At 27.4% G+C, this 19,463-nt stretch overlaps 1 protein-coding gene across 1 annotated transcript in view; it reads right to left on the bottom strand.

Annotated features, from left to right (window-relative positions):
• LOC107164470 (uncharacterized) overlaps positions 1–17,696 on the bottom strand; it is a 273,824-nt gene extending 256,128 nt beyond the window's left edge. Inside the window, exon 1 of the mRNA XM_015512307.2 lies at positions 17,464–17,696. Coding sequence (XP_015367793.2) covers positions 17,464–17,504 — 41 coding nt within the window. The 5' untranslated portion in view covers positions 17,505–17,696. The remainder of the gene's footprint in view (positions 1–17,463) is intronic.
• Positions 17,697–19,463: the final 1,767 nt, after the last annotated feature.

Raw genomic sequence — 19,463 nt, 5'->3', positions numbered from 1 at the left:
AAAGTCATACAAAGTCAATGGGTTAATTTTTTGTGCGTCGATATATAAATCATATAAATCATATAAAAAATATTACATTTTACCATTCAAAATATAAATGATACATTATTTTTGATTAACATAGATAATCATCAATGGTTTAAATTTCTTCAATGCCTTCACTGTATTTTTGAGATATTCATACAAAGTCATATTGAATTTTTTAAAACATTTTGAGTGAGTGTTTAATCTAAATAAAGCTTTCTTACTACTCAATGATGTTTGATTACCGAAATACATCTCATCTTTAAATTCATAGTTATCTGCAGCTAGAGATGTGCTTAGAATCGAAATAAATTATGTATATTTATTAGATTAGAAGCAAATTTTACAATAATTTTCCAACCTTACATTCCAAACAAAAATACTGACTTTCCGTTTTACTTTTCATCGCATCCTTTGAACTCCGCTTTAACCCCGAAATGTCAGGATTATTATTCAACAAGAAAGACGTCTTAAAGTCAACAGTTAAAACTTGATGGTTTAAAGTTGTCCTTTAAATGTTAAATTTAAAAAACATAATAAATAGTCTCATTTACAATTCTAACCATATCATATTTTAGTAAGTGCTTAAATATTGTCTTAGTTTAATAATTAGGTACTAATAATAACTCTTTTAAAATGTATAATGTAATAAAAAACTAACAGACAGGTGACAGCCGACAGGTGTTTATAAATATTTAAAAAAATATATTGGTTATGAGCACCTGTGTCCTCATCACATTGCCTTTCACGGTCTACGGGCATCTATTAAACAAAAGCGGAACATAATATTTTATGGTGATCAGTTATCACTATCAGCAGTGGTTGTTATAAATAAGGTCAATATTTAGATTGTAGTCAATTTAAAGTATAATCAAAGTTTTAAAACTGTTTATACAAATTGTAATGTTAATAAGTGGTTCTTTATTAAAATGTAAGTGCAACTGTTGTATACAAAAACTTAAGTTTTACATGTTGTGGGAGATTCTTATTGCGTTTTAATTTATTTCAGTTTCAAAAATTTAACTGCTTTATTTGAATAGTTAAACGGATTTGTATTGTATTTAAATGTATAATGTAACCAATAACACGCTGATAGCCACTTTCTTTTAATAATTTTAGTGGACTATTTTTAATATGTGGCATTAAAATAATTTATTAGTAACGAAGCACACAGTATAAAGTAGTAAATTCTAAACCTAAGATATAAAATTAACATAATTCATATATAATTCACATATTTATATATAATATTTTACTGTCATATTATTAAAGATTGTAAGTTTTCTCCTAAGTCCAAAAAATGTTATAAAATAGACAATACATGAGAAAATGTAGGTACCTTAATTAAACAACTATCAACATCATCAACAGAAGGTAGTTAAAGTCAGTGACGTATCCAAAGCGGAAATTTTGGGGTTATGAATGACACCACCCCCTCTCTCTTGAGATGTGCAATATCAAATTATTTATCATATGAATTAAACTTTATAGGAACAATAATTTTATAATTTATAATTATCAACATCTATTTATTATTACAGATATAATATACATAAACATATATAAATATTTTTGTTAATTGTTAATTACAATCAACATTTTATAATTTGTATGTGCGATGTATATTGTATAAATGTTGTATTTATAATTTATCTAACACTCTCCTTACAATAATCTTAGTTACGCCACTTTGATTCAAAGTTAAATTCGTATTATTATTGGAGACATGTTATTTCCTATGAAACAATAATATAAATTCAATATACTAATGACTTAATTAGGTCGCTTAAGCGATTAACTTCATCAAATGTTAGGTACATTTTGTAGCATATTATACAGAATATTAAACATTGAGTAGGTAAATGAGATGTATACGTTTATTAAACTCAACTATATGTCAATTTAGATTCAATAGATATTACAATAACTTTTTAAACATTAAAATTTATTTTACTGTATACAGAAACTTAAATCAAACATTTTAATAATAATATTAACATAATATTAACTCCTAAAATTTAAATATATATAATATATTATATTGGAACCTACAACAATACAATTATTAAAAATTTTATTAATTTATTGATAATTTAATATTCTCATTAAAACTGGTTTTATATATTTTCATACAAATTATTGACCTGTATATATGTTGTAAAACAAAAACGTGACGAGAATAAATTAGAAAATAAGTGAGTAGTAAAAAGGAAATTTCGTGTTTAGTTAATATTTAATAATATTTAATTTATTATTTACTTTAGAGTTTTAAGATTTTCAATGCAGTACTGCAGTAGGTACCTATTTCAGTTTACGAGAAAATAAAAAAGGTAGTTAGGAAGTACTGTTAAAATAACTTATAAGACATCCTGGGCATACCTACATGGCTCCCATACTAAACATAAACCATATTTAAACATCAAAAAAATAAATCATAATCGATGTTTTTATAAAAGAGTCTTTAAATCGTTATAATTATTAGATTGTATTGTAAATACTCGTGTAGTCGTGTATATTGATAAATCATTACAAATAGCATGCCGAAACTAAAATAAAATGACAAAATGCAATTTTGTAAAATTTTATGTTCGACATGGTATTCATATTAAACATTAAACAATAAATGTAATAGTATTGTACGTACTTTACTTTAGAAAAATGGATTTCAGTAGGTTTTGCAATTAATGTAAAAATAATTCTATCATCTTACAGCAATAAATTCCGAGGTTTGGGCCTTTTGATCCCAAACACTAAGCACGTACCTAATACACAATTTATAAATGAAGTTTACAACTATCTACCAAAAAAACGGCTTACTTTCTTTAATTTTTTTTATAGTTCCGACAAACATACCGCACTCACACACGTACCAAGGAGTAGTACCAATCTGTCCAGAGCACAGGTATAATCTATTCTTGACAGCCGACAAAACCATTTACCATATCATCATATGGTAATAATATACAAAAACACCATACAATGACTCACATAATATTTATTTCACCAGACAAGATTTTTGTTAAATTGTTTATATTATTATACTGACATGGATCACGTGGTACTTATATACTTTTATATTGTTCTTTGATTTTTAAAAGAGTCATAAAAAACCGACAACACTACAAGAGAGTAGGTAATGGACACTATTATAGCCTATAGACTATATAGGTCTATACAGAATGTTTAATTTAAAGAGGACTTATAAAGATTTTTATGAGTTGGCAAACGGTCGATAATGGCATTAACGTACACTTCATCGATAAACAAACGATCGTCTAAAATGATTGATTAGGGAACACGTAATATTTTTATTTATTTATTTTTAACGACTTTTAACCATATGACGTTATCATAAAGAATAATATTTAAGAAAGATATTTCACTGCCAAAAATGACGCATTATAAGTGTACTTAGGTATATTATGCTCAAAGTATTTATAATATTAAATTTAAGTACCTACCAAATATATAGGACTCACACTTGTTTTTTAATTATTAACAAAAATAATAGATAACGTACATCGCAATTCATAAACTACCCAAGAACAAACTTTAAATTTAATTATAATTGCATTGATATAAACAATTATTTTCAGATTATAGATGAATAATAATTACATTAAGTTCGAAATTTCATCTGATTACCAAAAATTATTTACAGAGTAATGATACTTTTATCAGTAAACATTAACTATGCTAGAAAATGAAATTAACTTTTTCAAAGGGCTTGTTTTCTAGTAAAAATAGGTAGGTAGTGTTTTTTTTTACTTTTAATTGTTTTTAGAAAGTATTTACTAATTAGTGAGGTATGATATTTTTTATAAGACCATAAAAATAACTAATAACAAAAACATTAGGTATTCTAAATTTAAAACATAAATATTGGTACCTACTCACTGTAATATTACCGACATTTATTTAAAAATAAAAATGGATTATAACTAATAAACACAATTTAAATGGGTTTAAATAGGTGTAAGTTAATATATTTTCCATTTCAACAAATAAAAATTAAATATAATAATGCATAATGATTAAAAATTTAATTAGTATATTAATCATTATTGATAAAGTATATAAAAAATAAACGTAATGCTTTCAACTTACCTACCGCATATATTATATGATTAAATATAGTCTAATGAATGAAGAAACAAAGAACATAACTAAATAGTTCTTATTTATTATATAATTAAATAATGAGTGTTCAATGATAAAAGAATTACCCGGTACAATGATTAATATTTAATCATTGAATTCAAATTTAACAAATCATCTATTATCACATCACGGTGGCCTTTACTCAATGAAGAGACATACTTGCATTTGACACTTATACTATACAAAATAGTGACTTCCGCGGTTTTAATATTATATAATAATTAATAGGGACAGCATTTTGTTTTAACATTACGCGATTTTCTTCCTGCTTATCAGTAACTTATAAAAAAAATTGTATATTCTACAAATAAAAACATATGTGTTCTTCTTATTATTATTTTTAGTATTTTAATTTTTAACATGCAACGAATTTTCCATCCCAGCCATAATTTATGAAGCATAATAATGCATAAAAATGATAAATACGGATATTTTAATCAAAATTCTTTTCCTTTTTTTAGCTACTGATACAGTGATACCGTTATAGTGTCATATACTAATAATGTGATATTACTATACATGTATATAAATGAATCGTCTGGTGCTTGGAACCAGGCCTCATAGCCCTATATCACCAATTTGATCGTACTCCATGTACCTCTTTATTTTGATAATATTATGTTAAAGATATACTGTATACACTATACACACTACACAGTCACTAAAATATCAGTTGAGTCAATTTCGATTTCAATAATAATTGTTATACCTATAAATACTAAGTGAATAGACCTTAAATAGATACCTATTCGTGTTTAAATTTTATGTTAATTTAACACTAGGTTTTGTAAATTTAATCCATGAATATTCAACATGTTTCATCAGATATTATAAAAGTGGTAGTATGTTTATTTTATTCTTTAATCATTTATTTTCAGATTGGTAAGTCATTAACTTCTTTGAGATCATTCTTATATCTAAATACAACCAATATCTATAATTTAAAACAACAATTTGATGATTATAAAGACTTTTAAACACACTCAAAAAAAAATTAATGTAATGATAGCTAAAGGTAATAAAAATACACAAAAATACAGAATTTATTTAAATTTTTATATGTTATAAGCATAATAATAGCAAAACTTGTTTTGAGAAAATATAGGTATATTATATAAAAACTTAGTAAAATATAGGTATATATTATATAACTATATTATACTAAGTTTTTAATTAATCAACAGCGATTCAACATAATTGAGTAAAACTTATATTTTTAATGTTTCCTAACTGGTTAATACTATTATGACACAATTAAAAAAAAATAATTTGTTCTGACCCCTGGGGAGACATACACATTTTAATGATTTGGTTTGAATCTTTAAAGGTTTTTATTTTTAAGGATATTCGTCAACAATGTTGAGCAAATTTGCATATAATCATCGTTTTTTGTAATAAACAAATAAGTTTAATATACATATTATGCAATAACCAATATGTAAACTCTTCCAACTGTCAAACTAGTCGATTCTAAGTAACGATGCTATTGATGCTTATTATTTATTCAATATACCTAATATATCTAATATACAGGGTGATTCTTTTATCAAACAACACTCATTATTTAAAAAAGTATTGACTTTTTTCAAAATATTTTTTTACATAGTTTCAAGTTGTTAAAAAACCAACGCTTTTATTAAAAAATTATATTTTAAAATTTTTTTTATCCTTATCATTTTTTAAGTTTTTTACTTTTTTGAATGGCAACATAGTTTTTTAATTTCATATTCCAAAGCAGAATATTTTTCTCAAAATTTTGATACATAAAAATCGAATTTAGGACGAGTAGTTTATGAGTTATAAGTATTTAAAGTTTAGACAAGCGGAGTAGTGGTCCACTCCACTACTAGTGGACAAACATTTTGCGGGGTAACCCCCTAAACACATTATACAATAGCTAGGTATAATATAGGTACTTACCATGTAAACTATACATAATGGAGAATAAAAAACTGAACACTGTTGGTGTGTTTATGAAAAACTGGTTCGAAACGCTTCTCGGCGTTGTTTTAACATATTATTTACACCATTGGATTAGAGTAACTATTATGGTCGATTTTAATACTCGTATCATAACATGATATAAGATTATAAGAATACAATAACTAAAGCCATTATAATTTAAAAATGATCAGCTAAGAGCGCGTTAATTTACTTGTATTGTGGTTGTATTCGCTTCATCCGATCGAGTTGACCGGTTTGAATAACAATTTAATAAAGTATTGATACTATGTTTCCAAAAAAACTTTAAAATCTAATACAATTAGTCAAATTATTAAAATTGCATTATATTATTCAGTTCAATGGGCAATGTAAATGTTAAAGAAAGAAAAATAGCAAAATATTAAATAATATTTAAAAATATTATAATAGCAATTTAATATATTGATTTAAGTCCATTAAAATAAATTTCCATAATAGTTTTATGAGCATTATCCTTTGTTAGGTATGAAATTATGATTGACTTTTTCAACACAATAACAGGAAATAATGAAATATATTTGAACATTTATTTTATAGTGTATATTTTAGATGAGCACAAAAAATGTGTCCTAGTACATAATTTTTATTAGCATACCAAGATTATATTATTACGAAACATTGTATGCATTACGTATAGTATTCTAACTATTCTTTTCAAAATTAATATATATATATATATATATATATTATATATATTTTTTTTTTAAATAACATAACATTTTATTGAATGAAAAAAAAGGTCAGTCAGAGACGTTAAAGTTAGTTTTCATTAGACTAGATTTTTAAAGATTATAAATAGGGATCTTTAATTCTTTAACCGTATATTGGCATATGCAGTTAATTATCACACCAACAACTCTTTCTGAACAACTTTTATGACCCCTTTAATATTATGTACAACTTAAATATACAGCTAACCAACATTTAAAACTTTAGTAATGAATCCACAATAGAGATACAGTACACCATGGTAGTAGCATAACTATATTATGATTTAAAAAACAGGGACATTAAACATAAAAATACAAAACCTTCTTATAGTCAAAGAATACAGTAATTTCAACGAGAGAGATGAACAAAATGTTACTTTTATATTATTTAAAGGATATACCTAGTTCGGAGTGATAACATTTCGAAATAAAAGAAACTACATACATATTACATATACGTTAGGTACCTACCTATACATAACGCTATAAATTAAATTGTACTCAAAACATAGTATTTAGAATAAATAAATCTCTAACTCGAGAAGAATGTAAAAAAATAAATTACACACTTCTGCAATGGACATGTGCCAAATGTGTTATTAATAACATATGCAATCATTTGGCACAAGTCAAACTAAAGAAATCTAAAATAATAAACAGTAAAATGTAGCAATGACATTTTAATTAGTAACTTTTATTTTAGTATTTAAAATTCGCCTTGCAGATAATATACCATACTATTATCATACTGAACTATAACCTACTAAATGAAACTAAAATAATATCATCATTTTATCACTTCATCACATATTAGTAAAAATATGATATGATGAATATTCAAATAATGCTTAAGTTCACAAGCTTAAAAATTAAAATACATGGACCAAAAACTATTGGGCAATTATTTTAATAGATACATAAGTAAAATACATCATAATATAACATTACGATATACCAATAAACAAAATATGGCATAAAAGCTAAAGTTATTTTTAATGTTGGAAATTTCAAATATATATTGCATCGAATACAATAATACTTAGGCACCTAAAATAATTCATATTCATATTAAGTCCTATTTATTTATATTATTGTTTAGCATAATATGTTATATCATATTGGTACGTAATATATACGTATTTGATACAACGTATGTGTTCACATGCTTCGAGTTACATCATAAAGTTAAACGACATCAATGTGTAATCAAAATATACATTCATCATGTTGCGATCGCTTATTATACCAAAATATATCAAATATCATATTCAATGACAAAATATACATAGGTAATAATATATTTTAAATGTGGGGCATCCATTTATTAAACTTGAATTAAAAATTGTCATGATAGCTACGTAATAAGCTGCAGATAGTAGGTACATTATATTTTCATGAAATAAATAAATGATATACATCATTCACGATACTACCTATACCAATTAATGTTATAAAATATATAAGTTTATGTTTTAAGTAATCATTATTACCATTTTTTCATATATTCTTGCTTTAAAGAAGTACAGATAACAGATATAATCATATAATTTTCTTTGTACTACACTATAGAAACCACCAACTTCACACTTCATAGAGTAAATTTGATACTTAATATTCTCGTATGATCAACATCATATTATCCATTCTATAAGTGTGTTTACAATGCTTACAATTCTTACACAATAAAATAATATGGATATATATTATATATATTATTATGAGTTTACGAGAATTTCACACCCACGCAATACATAATCTGCAATTGCTATTGTGTACAAAAAAAAAATTATCAACAGTGAAATGCAAATTATTCACTGGACCCGCAGAATCTAGATGGAATTTGCATAGAACAAGAATTCGTATATTTTATGCACAGCACGAAGAAAAAAAGGTGAAGCCTGTATAGGCAGTGAGTACACCCATGCCCACGCAGAGTTAATATTTTTCAAAAATCATTCATATACAGGTGAACCCACTTTGTTAAGGTTCTGTTTCATGTTATCAGATTATGGATAACTGAATGAAAAAGTGCACAATAAACTCCAATTGCGATTTATTATCGGTATTGCATTTATATTATCACTATTATAAGAAATACCTATGTAGCAATTAAAAATTATGAGCGGAGCGATGAATATAGTTTACAGGTATAGTAAAACTCCTTAAAACGGACTCCCTTTAGGATAGAAATCTTCTTATAATGGAAAAAGACAACAGTCCTATATTACCTGTAATCTATATATCCCATAAATTTTAGTCTCCTTACAAGGCTATAACGGAAACTTCTTTATACATCAAACAAATCAGTTATGTGTTTTTTTTTGTCGATTGACTTTTAAGCAGTAAAAATATTGCACGTACTTCATCTAGTTAGCAGATTGGATAATATAGTTGGTACTTTGTAGGTCAAAAATAGAAAATTTGAAGTAGGTACCTATAATCACTTTCAAAAATAATCGAGAAAACAGCCATAATTACATCCAACAAACATCAGTGTTCAACGAAGCTCATTTTATTATAATATATATTAAAACGATATAATATTATAATATTAAAACGATTAGAGAGATACGCCGAAGAAACTGTAGGTGAATACCAAAGTGGATTCAGAAAAGGAAGATCAACCACAGACCATATATTTGTAGTAAGACAATTAATGGAAAAGCATTATGAATACGCAAAAGACCTGCATATGGTGTTTGTGGACTATAAACAGGCCTATGATAGTGTGAACAGGGAAAAACTATGGGAGGTGCTCAAGACATTTGGGATCCCTTTGAAAATTATCAAAATGGTACAATTATGCAACAGTGAAACGTATAGTAAAGTAAAACTTGGGAATGAGGTGTCTATGGCTTTTTAAATCAAAAGTGGGCTAAGACGAGGGGATGCCATGTCACCCATATTATTTATATATATTATTTAACATGGCATTGGAAAGCGTGGTACGTGAAATGTCAAACGGAGATGCCTGGTCACCTCACAGAGGACTACTACTCGCATACGCAGATGACATAATAATCACTGGAAATACTAGAACAGAAGTCCAAATGAATCTGAAGAAATTATTGAAGCCAAGTAAAAATATGGGTCTTTTAGTAAACGAAGAGAAGACAAAATACATGGCAATAACAAGAATATCAGAGGATAGCTCTAACCTTAAAGTAGAAAATAAGGAATTCGAACAAGTTAAAGAATTGAAGTACCTTGGTGTTACTCTAAACAACAAAAATATTATGCACGAAGAAATTAATGTGAGGCTGAATGCAGCAAATCGATGTTATTTTGCAATGGAGACGATATTTAAATCAAAATTGATATCAAAAAATGTCAAAGAAAAACTTTATATAAGTTACATAAGACTGGTATTGACGTATGCATGTGCCACATGGGCCACAACTAAAGGTGATGAAGAAAAACTAAATAGATTTGAAAGGAAAATCTTAAGAAGAATACATGGTCCAGTATTTAATACCGAAACCCAACAATGGGAATTAAGATCGAATGCACAACTCAAGAACCTATACAAAAGAGAAAATATTGTACAATACGTTTAGAGTACACGTAAGTATACGTAAAAGTATAAGAATGCAATGGGCTGGACATGCGTGGCGTGCGGAAGGATGCCTGATAAAAGAAATAAAGACTTGGACGCCAACAGGGAAAAGACCAAGGGGAAGACCCCGAAGAAGATGGATAGACAGCGTAAATGAAATATGGAATGCGGTAGGTCAAGAAATTAGGACGAATTGGCAAATCATAGCGCAAGATACAGAGAAATGGGAGAAGATAGTTTTGGCGGTATAGATCCTCAATGGATCGTAAAGCCGGGAAAAAAAACCTATAATATATAAAACAGTGAAGTAATTCTTTATTAAAAGGAATAAAAAGTATGTGGTATTCTAATTCTATGTGTTTTTAATATGTTGTATAGGATTTGAAATCGATTTCACACTTATTTTAGGTACTGATTTAATCCTTTTACACGTAAAATTAATGTATATACTTACATAAGCAAGGCTATACCTGCAGTTTCGCAAAAATAATAATTAGATAATAAGGCGGGTTTTATTATAAACACAAATTTTATTGTGGTTTGATTCCAGTTAAAACGCATTATTATATGCGCTCACGTATAGGTAGAGGTACCTACCAAATACAATTTTTTTTAAACAAGTAGCTGTAGGTAACATTTTTTGAGCTTCTGAAAAATTCTAATAGATACCTATAACTAATAGTATCTTTTAAGTACTTATTATGTCCCATATCAAAACCAGAAACATACATGACCTAGTTATTTTTGGAGGTCACGAGGAGATCAATAATTCGTTTCACAGACCTACGTCAAAAATTCGCGACTACAATAAGTCTTTATAAACAATACGAAGTCTTCAAATAATCAATTGTTATCTGATAATCCCTTAACATATCTCAACCTATTAAGAAAATCGTTCAGATCATAATATATTTCTAAAGATATTTTCACAAAAATGGATGTCATTATATAGGTTCTATTCAAATTATTTCTATTCTAAATGATATTAAATTAAATATTTTTAGCCATTGAATAGAGATAAATGGATTTTGCGGGACACTGAATAAATGTTAATGAACATCCGTGTAATGAAAATGAAAACGCATTGTAGGTACCTCCTTATTATTACTATTCTTTTTTGTCTAGATAACTTAAGCATTTTAAATCATTTAAACATGTTTTAAACAATGCATCCCTCTAAGGATTGATTGTAAAATATATTATGGTACCTACCTACAGAATTTTATGGTTATTAAATTCTAACAAAATATTCAATATAATTACACCCAGTTGAAGCTTTCCAATTTTTAACCTATATTGAAATCAATTTTGAATAAAATAAAATTGATACGTGTTAATCGTTATGAATTTATTCATCAATATTATATTAATTATTTGTCCATTTAAAGTTAATTAATTATTTTTATTAGTAGATATACAAATTATATTTATTTAAATCATTTTGAAAATATTACATTATAATAATAATTGTAGTAAAAATTATCAACACATTATGATTTATACATTTTCATGATATACAATATATCCTAAATAATACATTTACATAATAATAATTTTGTATTCAGAGCAAAAAGTGAAATATGTTGGTTTAACAATATTTGTTTTCGCTACCTATGTGAAACGGTGCATAATATGAATGTTCATAAAGTTGCATGTGTAGTTTTATAAAGTAAAATTTAGATTTTATTAATATGAATTTCATTAGCTTTAGAAAATAACTTACAACAATAATTATATTGTTTGAAAGAAATATCAGCCAAATAATTTTAATTTTTAACAAAGATGATTTTAAATATTTTATAAAACTTACATGAATACACTGCACCGAGGTGAGCGAAGCAAGGAAAGTTTTATAATCACCATGCCTCGTTGAAACTTGTCTAGATCCATAATAATTATTACTACGTACTATAATAATGCAATTTAGGCCATTGATATAAAGAATTATTAAAACAATTTAGCATAAATGGTTGTTCATAAATGATTCATAAGAAGTATAAATTAAATTAGTTGAATAGTAGCGGACCTAAGTAGGACTGCAGTACACTGCGTATCTGCATAGTATTCAAATATTTACAAGTCACTTAGAAAAAAACAAGGCCTAAGGATGATGAAATGGAATAATATAGAATGAATAACAACAATTTAAGTGAAAAATAAGTAAAAGAAAAAAATGAATAAATTAAAGTTATTCAACTTAAAGAGGATTAGCCATTCGTCACATAATTCGACAGGCGATTATTATATCAATAATTATAAACACAATTCTATAGAAAATATTATTTTAAGCAAGTATTTTATAATTTATTTATACAAGTCATTTTGCGGGTATCTTTAAAATAAAATACAGATGGGGGTAATTTCAACTGCCTATACTTTAAAAAGTTTATACACTTTGTTTTTATATTTATCATCTATTATGATTTTATTCGTAAGAATTGTGATATCTATTGATAATATTTATTCGGTACAAATAAAAAACATAATATTAGAAGATATTCAATCAATTTAAATATAAATTCAATTCAATAGACCATTATGAAATAATATATTTTGTTGAAATAAAATAAAAACTAAAGTGTGTAAATACAAATACATATAGTTAATACGTGTTATATCCGTAATTTGATGTACAGATAAATTTATACCTATATAATATTATTGTGTATCAATAAATAAATGATAAGTTTTTTGTTTTGTATTGGCTTCTAAAAAACAAAAGCTATGACATTCTAAACACCAGTTATTAAACACATAATTTATGAAATAAGCAACTTGAATGATGAAAATATTGTATTGTCATTTTAAACGTCACTACTATTATAAATTATAATAGCTAGCACTATTTGCACGCATAACAATAACTTCATTGCTTTATACTATTTATATATGTATTTTTTTTTATCCTGCAAATATACACGACGTATATAACAGTAAATTTAAAAATAAATAAATAATTTATATTTAATTCAAATTTAAATTTATCGCCATGACTGCACACCACGCAGTGTAAAATTCAACAAAATTATTGCAGTTAAAATTAACTTTTTACACCAGCTCAAAAGACATACAACTATACGTATATTGTACGTTGTTTACTTTTTAAACTTCATACATATTTAAGAGAGCGTAGCTACTTTATTTTTCAATATTGTGTTGTGAGAAAATAATTGACCATAACATTTCACTGTAAATGCAAATGTATAATACTTAGTGCGATATCCACTACCTATACACATATTGATAACACTAACATGTATAAGCGTACTAATTTATAATTAATATTTTTTTCTGATATCAAAATTTTATATTATTTTTAACAATATAATATTATTTTAATGGAAAAAAATATTGAATAATGTTCGGAACCTAGAATGTAATTATTTGACTATAACAAAGCTGCAAAATATAACAATTAATATAATAATATACTACGTACTAGGCGTATTAATTCCTAATTTTTTTTCCTAATACTAAATGTTATATTATTTTTAACAATAGTTAATGAAAGAAAATATCTAATAATATTCAAAACTTAAAGGGGATTTTGATCTCGATTTTGAATATAACAAATCTACAAAATATACAATAGCTATAGACAGGTCCCATTGCCCCAATGTTTTTGCGGGCCGATACAAAACTTTCAACAATAAAATATATTAAACTCAACCCATTACATATACGTAAAGCATTACGACTTTACGAGTGTCCCATATACGATACCTTCTAGATTTTAATCAAAGATTAACTAACAGCTTAAAATATCAATATAACTATTATACTTATATTTTATTTATATAACTATATAATATACTAAATAAATTAAATATCAATATACTAAAATGATATACGCATTGTAAAATATTATTAATTTTACCTATAGGTAGTTGAAATAAGAACTATTATGAAAATTTCAAAAATTACAAATTTATTTCATAAAATAGCCGGACACCTGTACTCCATGTCTGACCACCTTCTCCCCATTGTGGAGGCTCTGCCTATAGGCTATAACTATTAACTTGTATTCATCCTTAACATCAGCATAATAATATGGAACCTATTTAAAAAATATTAGGTATACTTTAATCAACTCAATAGTGTTTTAGTCAACCAAACATATTAAAATGTTTTATATTGATATACTATATGTAGTTCGTGGAAATTTAACTTTTTATGAGACACGTAGGTATCACAATTTTAAATTTACTGATAGGTACATCAAGTCATTTGCGCACGTGGAGGCTGATACCTTGTGTATAATCATTGTTGACCAATATATTTGAATATCAACACCAGTTACAACTCGTGTACGATCGATTATTGTTGGGCGATGTATTTGAATATTAATTCGATAAAAATTATTTTAACATCATTGTTTTTTAATTTTACATTATATTCATTGTGTTATAATATTTTTATTTACCAAATAGGTACTGTTTTTCATATAATATTGACTTGTATAGTTTCATTAAAAAATGTTAATATTTTAAATATTTTAATGTTAGGTAAGTCGATAACACGATTTAAGTCAAATTTTGTGTATGATATATCAAACCTAGACTTTTATAGCTAAGTTAACTTTAACTCTGTTCTTATAACTTTTAGGCACCACAATGTTGTACATTATCATTATTATTTTTTTATTATAAAATATATAGATACCAAAAATCCAATATTTTTTCTTGTTATTTTTTTGAACGGACAACTTAAATTTAAAAGAATAATAATTGTTCCTAACCTACGTATAAAGGTTATCGCCTAACCATAAAAAGTGGCCAAAAACTTAGTAACAAAACTAAATAGAAAATGAAACACTGAAACTTTTACCATACAACTGATAAACTATGCACCAACTACCGACAAATTCAAATGGCGTAAACTATGTTTCACTAAATTCAGAATACTCTGTAATTCAAACCTACTAATTAATTAATTTTCGTCAATAAGATAACAAAATTACCAACCTACTCCTAACTTCAGAGGTTGAAACGACCAGAATTACGATGGTTCGATAGAAACCTCCATTCAAAGTAAATACGTTGTACCTGCGTATAACCTTCTACCATTAATTATTACACGGTATAGCCTACTTAGATACATATGCAAATTATTGGTTGAAATAAATTTTAAATTTATTATCTTCCAAGAATTAGTCAAACGCCATTTTTATGTTATAATAATAGCATAATAATAACTATAAAATGATATATTAAGAATTGGAAAATACTAGAAATACTAGTTTCAATAGTTTCTAAATTTTCAACGAGTTAATTCGAGAATAAATATTGTAGTAAGTATATAACTTATCATATAAATATACTACTATAAACATATAAAAATGCATAAGTTTAGTAACTACCATCAACAAAACCAACTCAGTGACCTCCAAACTACGATTTGTTTGATACCTTATAATTGATAAAAAAAAAAGGAATATGAGAAGTCGAAATACCTATATTATTATAGGTACGTGCATAAGTTATAACACAATTATTCAGGTACAAACTGAGACTTAACCTACTTGCCACTTGACCATCCATAAAACATATTGATGGCAAACTACAAAGTGTTGACAGTGCTTGAAAGTTGAAGTATATATCAAGTATAACAATAAAAATATCGGAACTGTTTTTTCAATAAAACAAAAACTTTTCATACTCATTATAATGTATAAATAAGTATTACTTACAGTCTGCACTTAAATAGTTTACTAATATAATGATGTAATATGCAAAAACGTTTATTAAATATTCAATAGCATTTCACAAAGGACTAGATAAATGCCACTTTAATTTTTTTTAATAAAACGTGTCAAAAGCAAAAAAAAATTAGGAAGTGCGAAAATTAAAAACGAGATACTAATTTAAAAAAATTATCATCACGGAATTATAAACACTAAATAAGAATAATTTGTTTATTTAATACAAATAAAATATGACATATTAATAAACATTAATTTATCATCCATAAATTATTGTATATGATTTTTTTTTTTTTATGGGTTTGAGCCGTTTGAGGCGGAATTAGTCGCTATAAATTAAAAATATATTCGAATTCTTATGTAAATAATATCAAACCATATTAGACAACGAGTTTTAGCGCACAAAATCGACAAAAATCCTAAGATCTAATAATCAATGGAAGCTAAATTAAAACAGAACGGGATGATTTCCGGTAAGGTATTATTGTTTAGTATCGTTCGGTCTCCAGTTTTTTACAAACCTATTATACAGTCAAATTTCGGTAATCCGACACAAATCAGACCACACTACTGCCAGATTAACGAAAACGGCGGATTAGTGTAGGGTTTACATCAAAACGCATTTTTACTTATTGGATTTTACACTTTTATTCATATTAAAAAATCAATAGTCTTAGGTATTGTATTTTATTACAACATACAAATAGGTAATACACACGTATACTGTGCAATCAATATTTTTATGATTGAACAGGTTTTAAAAAATTATTATTTTTTGTTCGTCTAACGATAATAAATTTATGTACATAAATATTATAAATACATATTGGTACATATAGGTTAATACAGTCGGATTACCTGACGTATCGGATTATCGAACGGCCGAGAATCTACTGCGTAACGTTTAGGAAAGACTAAATTTTCGAAAAAAAAAACACAGTACCGACTCTTTTGGTACCGCGGTTAAAAATTACAATTACGTCTACTAATATAATTTGAATAATCGCAAAATTTTCAAATTTCCTAGTGCGATCGGTGCCCATACCCACCGTAGACGCACAGATGATGGTGTTATGAACGTCTCCTAAAATTTTACAAGGGAGGGGCAAAATTAATTTAAAAAATAAATGAAGATTTTTATACTTTTTATGCTTATATTTTAAAAGTAGGTATGATCTATATGTTTAACGAATTGGCAGGTTAAAGATAATGGTTTGGAAAACAAATTTAAAATTCTAGGGGGGGAAGTGCCCCGTCTTGCTCCTTTCTGGGGACGCACATATGATGGTGGTATAATAAGACAGTAGTTATGTTTAAAACAAACTCACCTGTTTTTGGGCTTCCAGCGTTTTTTGAAAACTCCCAACATTTTCCGGCTCGAATAAAAAAAACACCGTTCACTTATTCATACCGCGACGGCACTATTTCGTCCGAGGAAAACACTACCCGACGTGTCGCGAGAGACGCAATGCCCGAAATCGGCGAAAACGGCGTAAACGGCGGACTGACGGTAACCGATGACTCGCGCGACTGCTGACGGAAAACGGTTGACTGAAGACGGAAAACGCGGCGCACACATGAGTACGTCATGACGGCGGTAGACGCGAACCACGAACGTCCGCAGCGGGTGTAGGGAGGGAGAACAGCTGTTCGATCGAACGCGCGCGCGCTCGTTTACGTATTACGTTTGCGTGCGCAGTGTAAGCGCGTGTGTCGACGAGCCGGCGGCCGCTAACCGACGGCGTCCAGTGGAACAAGGCGAGACAGAGGCGGCGATAGGTACTCGCTGTCTGCCCGTCAGTCGCGCGGCAGTGGGTTGGTCGCCGGGACACACACACAAACACACACGATCATCGGGCCAAAGGGTCACGCGAAAAGATTGCTCTCTTTCGCGGCGGCGAGGACGTTGGCCGGTCAAACGCGTTTTCGGCTGTCACTTCGTCGTTGGGTTACTACCTAAGTACCTAGAACCTATACGGCTATACATATTATTAAAAACTTTGCTATATGCGTAACTCACTTTGCTATACAATACTACACCCTTCCCCCACAAACATCTCAAAATAACACTCTATCACGCGCACCCCTGTCCATATCAAACTACATTATATTATTACAATATTATCAAAGGATTCATCCCAACCACTGTCACCCCCTAACATAAATGGTTATTAAATCTTCCGTTTACCTACTTGATTATAAGTTATATTATAATTTATAATATAATAATTATACGGCCAGAAACATAAACATGTAAACACGTAACTCGTTGGATTGGATTGGAAACTCTCAACACTGACAAAATTTGTTTTGGTTTATCGCAAATACGAATTTTATTTTATTAATTTTTTTTAAGTATGTTTGTGACTAATATCTGTACGGTATATTGATATAAATTTCAATAATTACTTCTTTGATAACTGCATTATACTAAATGTATATATTTGTATGTCATTGTTAATTCTACTTACACTTTAGACCAACGGTCGGCAACTAACTGGCGGACCGCGGAATGCAGAAAGCCTCATCCGGACCGTTGACATGTCTTAACATTTTTTCTTCATATTACTATTATAAAAACATAAAAATTTGGCTTACAATTTTTTCACTGGACCTCATTTGTTTATTATTTTAATCTTCCGGACTCCAATAGAAATTACTTGCCGACCCCTGCTTTAGACTTATTTGTAGTAAAAAATAAGAAATAGATTCGAAAATCGTGGGTCATTCTATTTTATACATAATATATTATTATCCTAATAGTGCGTATACATCATTCTACTAATTCTTTATTTTGTTAGACAGAATACAGATACTATTATATTAAGTTACGTAATAACGTTGCAGTGTTACTGAATACTGTGACTACTCTTACGACACCATTCGAAAATTCTGCACATAAGTCACATAAACGTAGGCAAATTAAGTATGTAATATATTAACACAAGCATGCAATGTTGAATTGGTGTCCCTTTAGATTTTAAAAATGTATCTCGTTCCTGAAGGAACATATACCTATATATGTATATAATTTACATACATTTTGGTTTCACGACAGAATATTCCAGTCAACATATCCATGGTAAAATATCCCTGAAAAATATTTCATGACACAATATTAATTCAAAATTTTAACTTTTACTGTTGAGCCACAAGGGCTAAAATTCTTTTTTTATCTTATTATATAATTTGTTGCATTTATCTAACATCTATTACAACATTGTTGACTGTTGTACAGCAACACTTATACAATTGTTATAATTTTTAATGGATTACAGTGAAAAAACTGCTGTTTTCTATACACTTCTGCGTACACAATATATACGTA

The sequence above is a fragment of the Diuraphis noxia genome, unplaced genomic scaffold, assembly GCF_037042655.1.
Source record: "Diuraphis noxia isolate RWA-SAM2 unplaced genomic scaffold, SU_Dnox_SAM2 contig0004, whole genome shotgun sequence".
Lineage (NCBI taxonomy): Eukaryota > Metazoa > Arthropoda > Insecta > Hemiptera > Aphididae > Diuraphis > Diuraphis noxia.
Note: the sequence above shows the minus strand (reverse complement) of the source record. Positions and strands in the feature narration are given on the sequence as shown.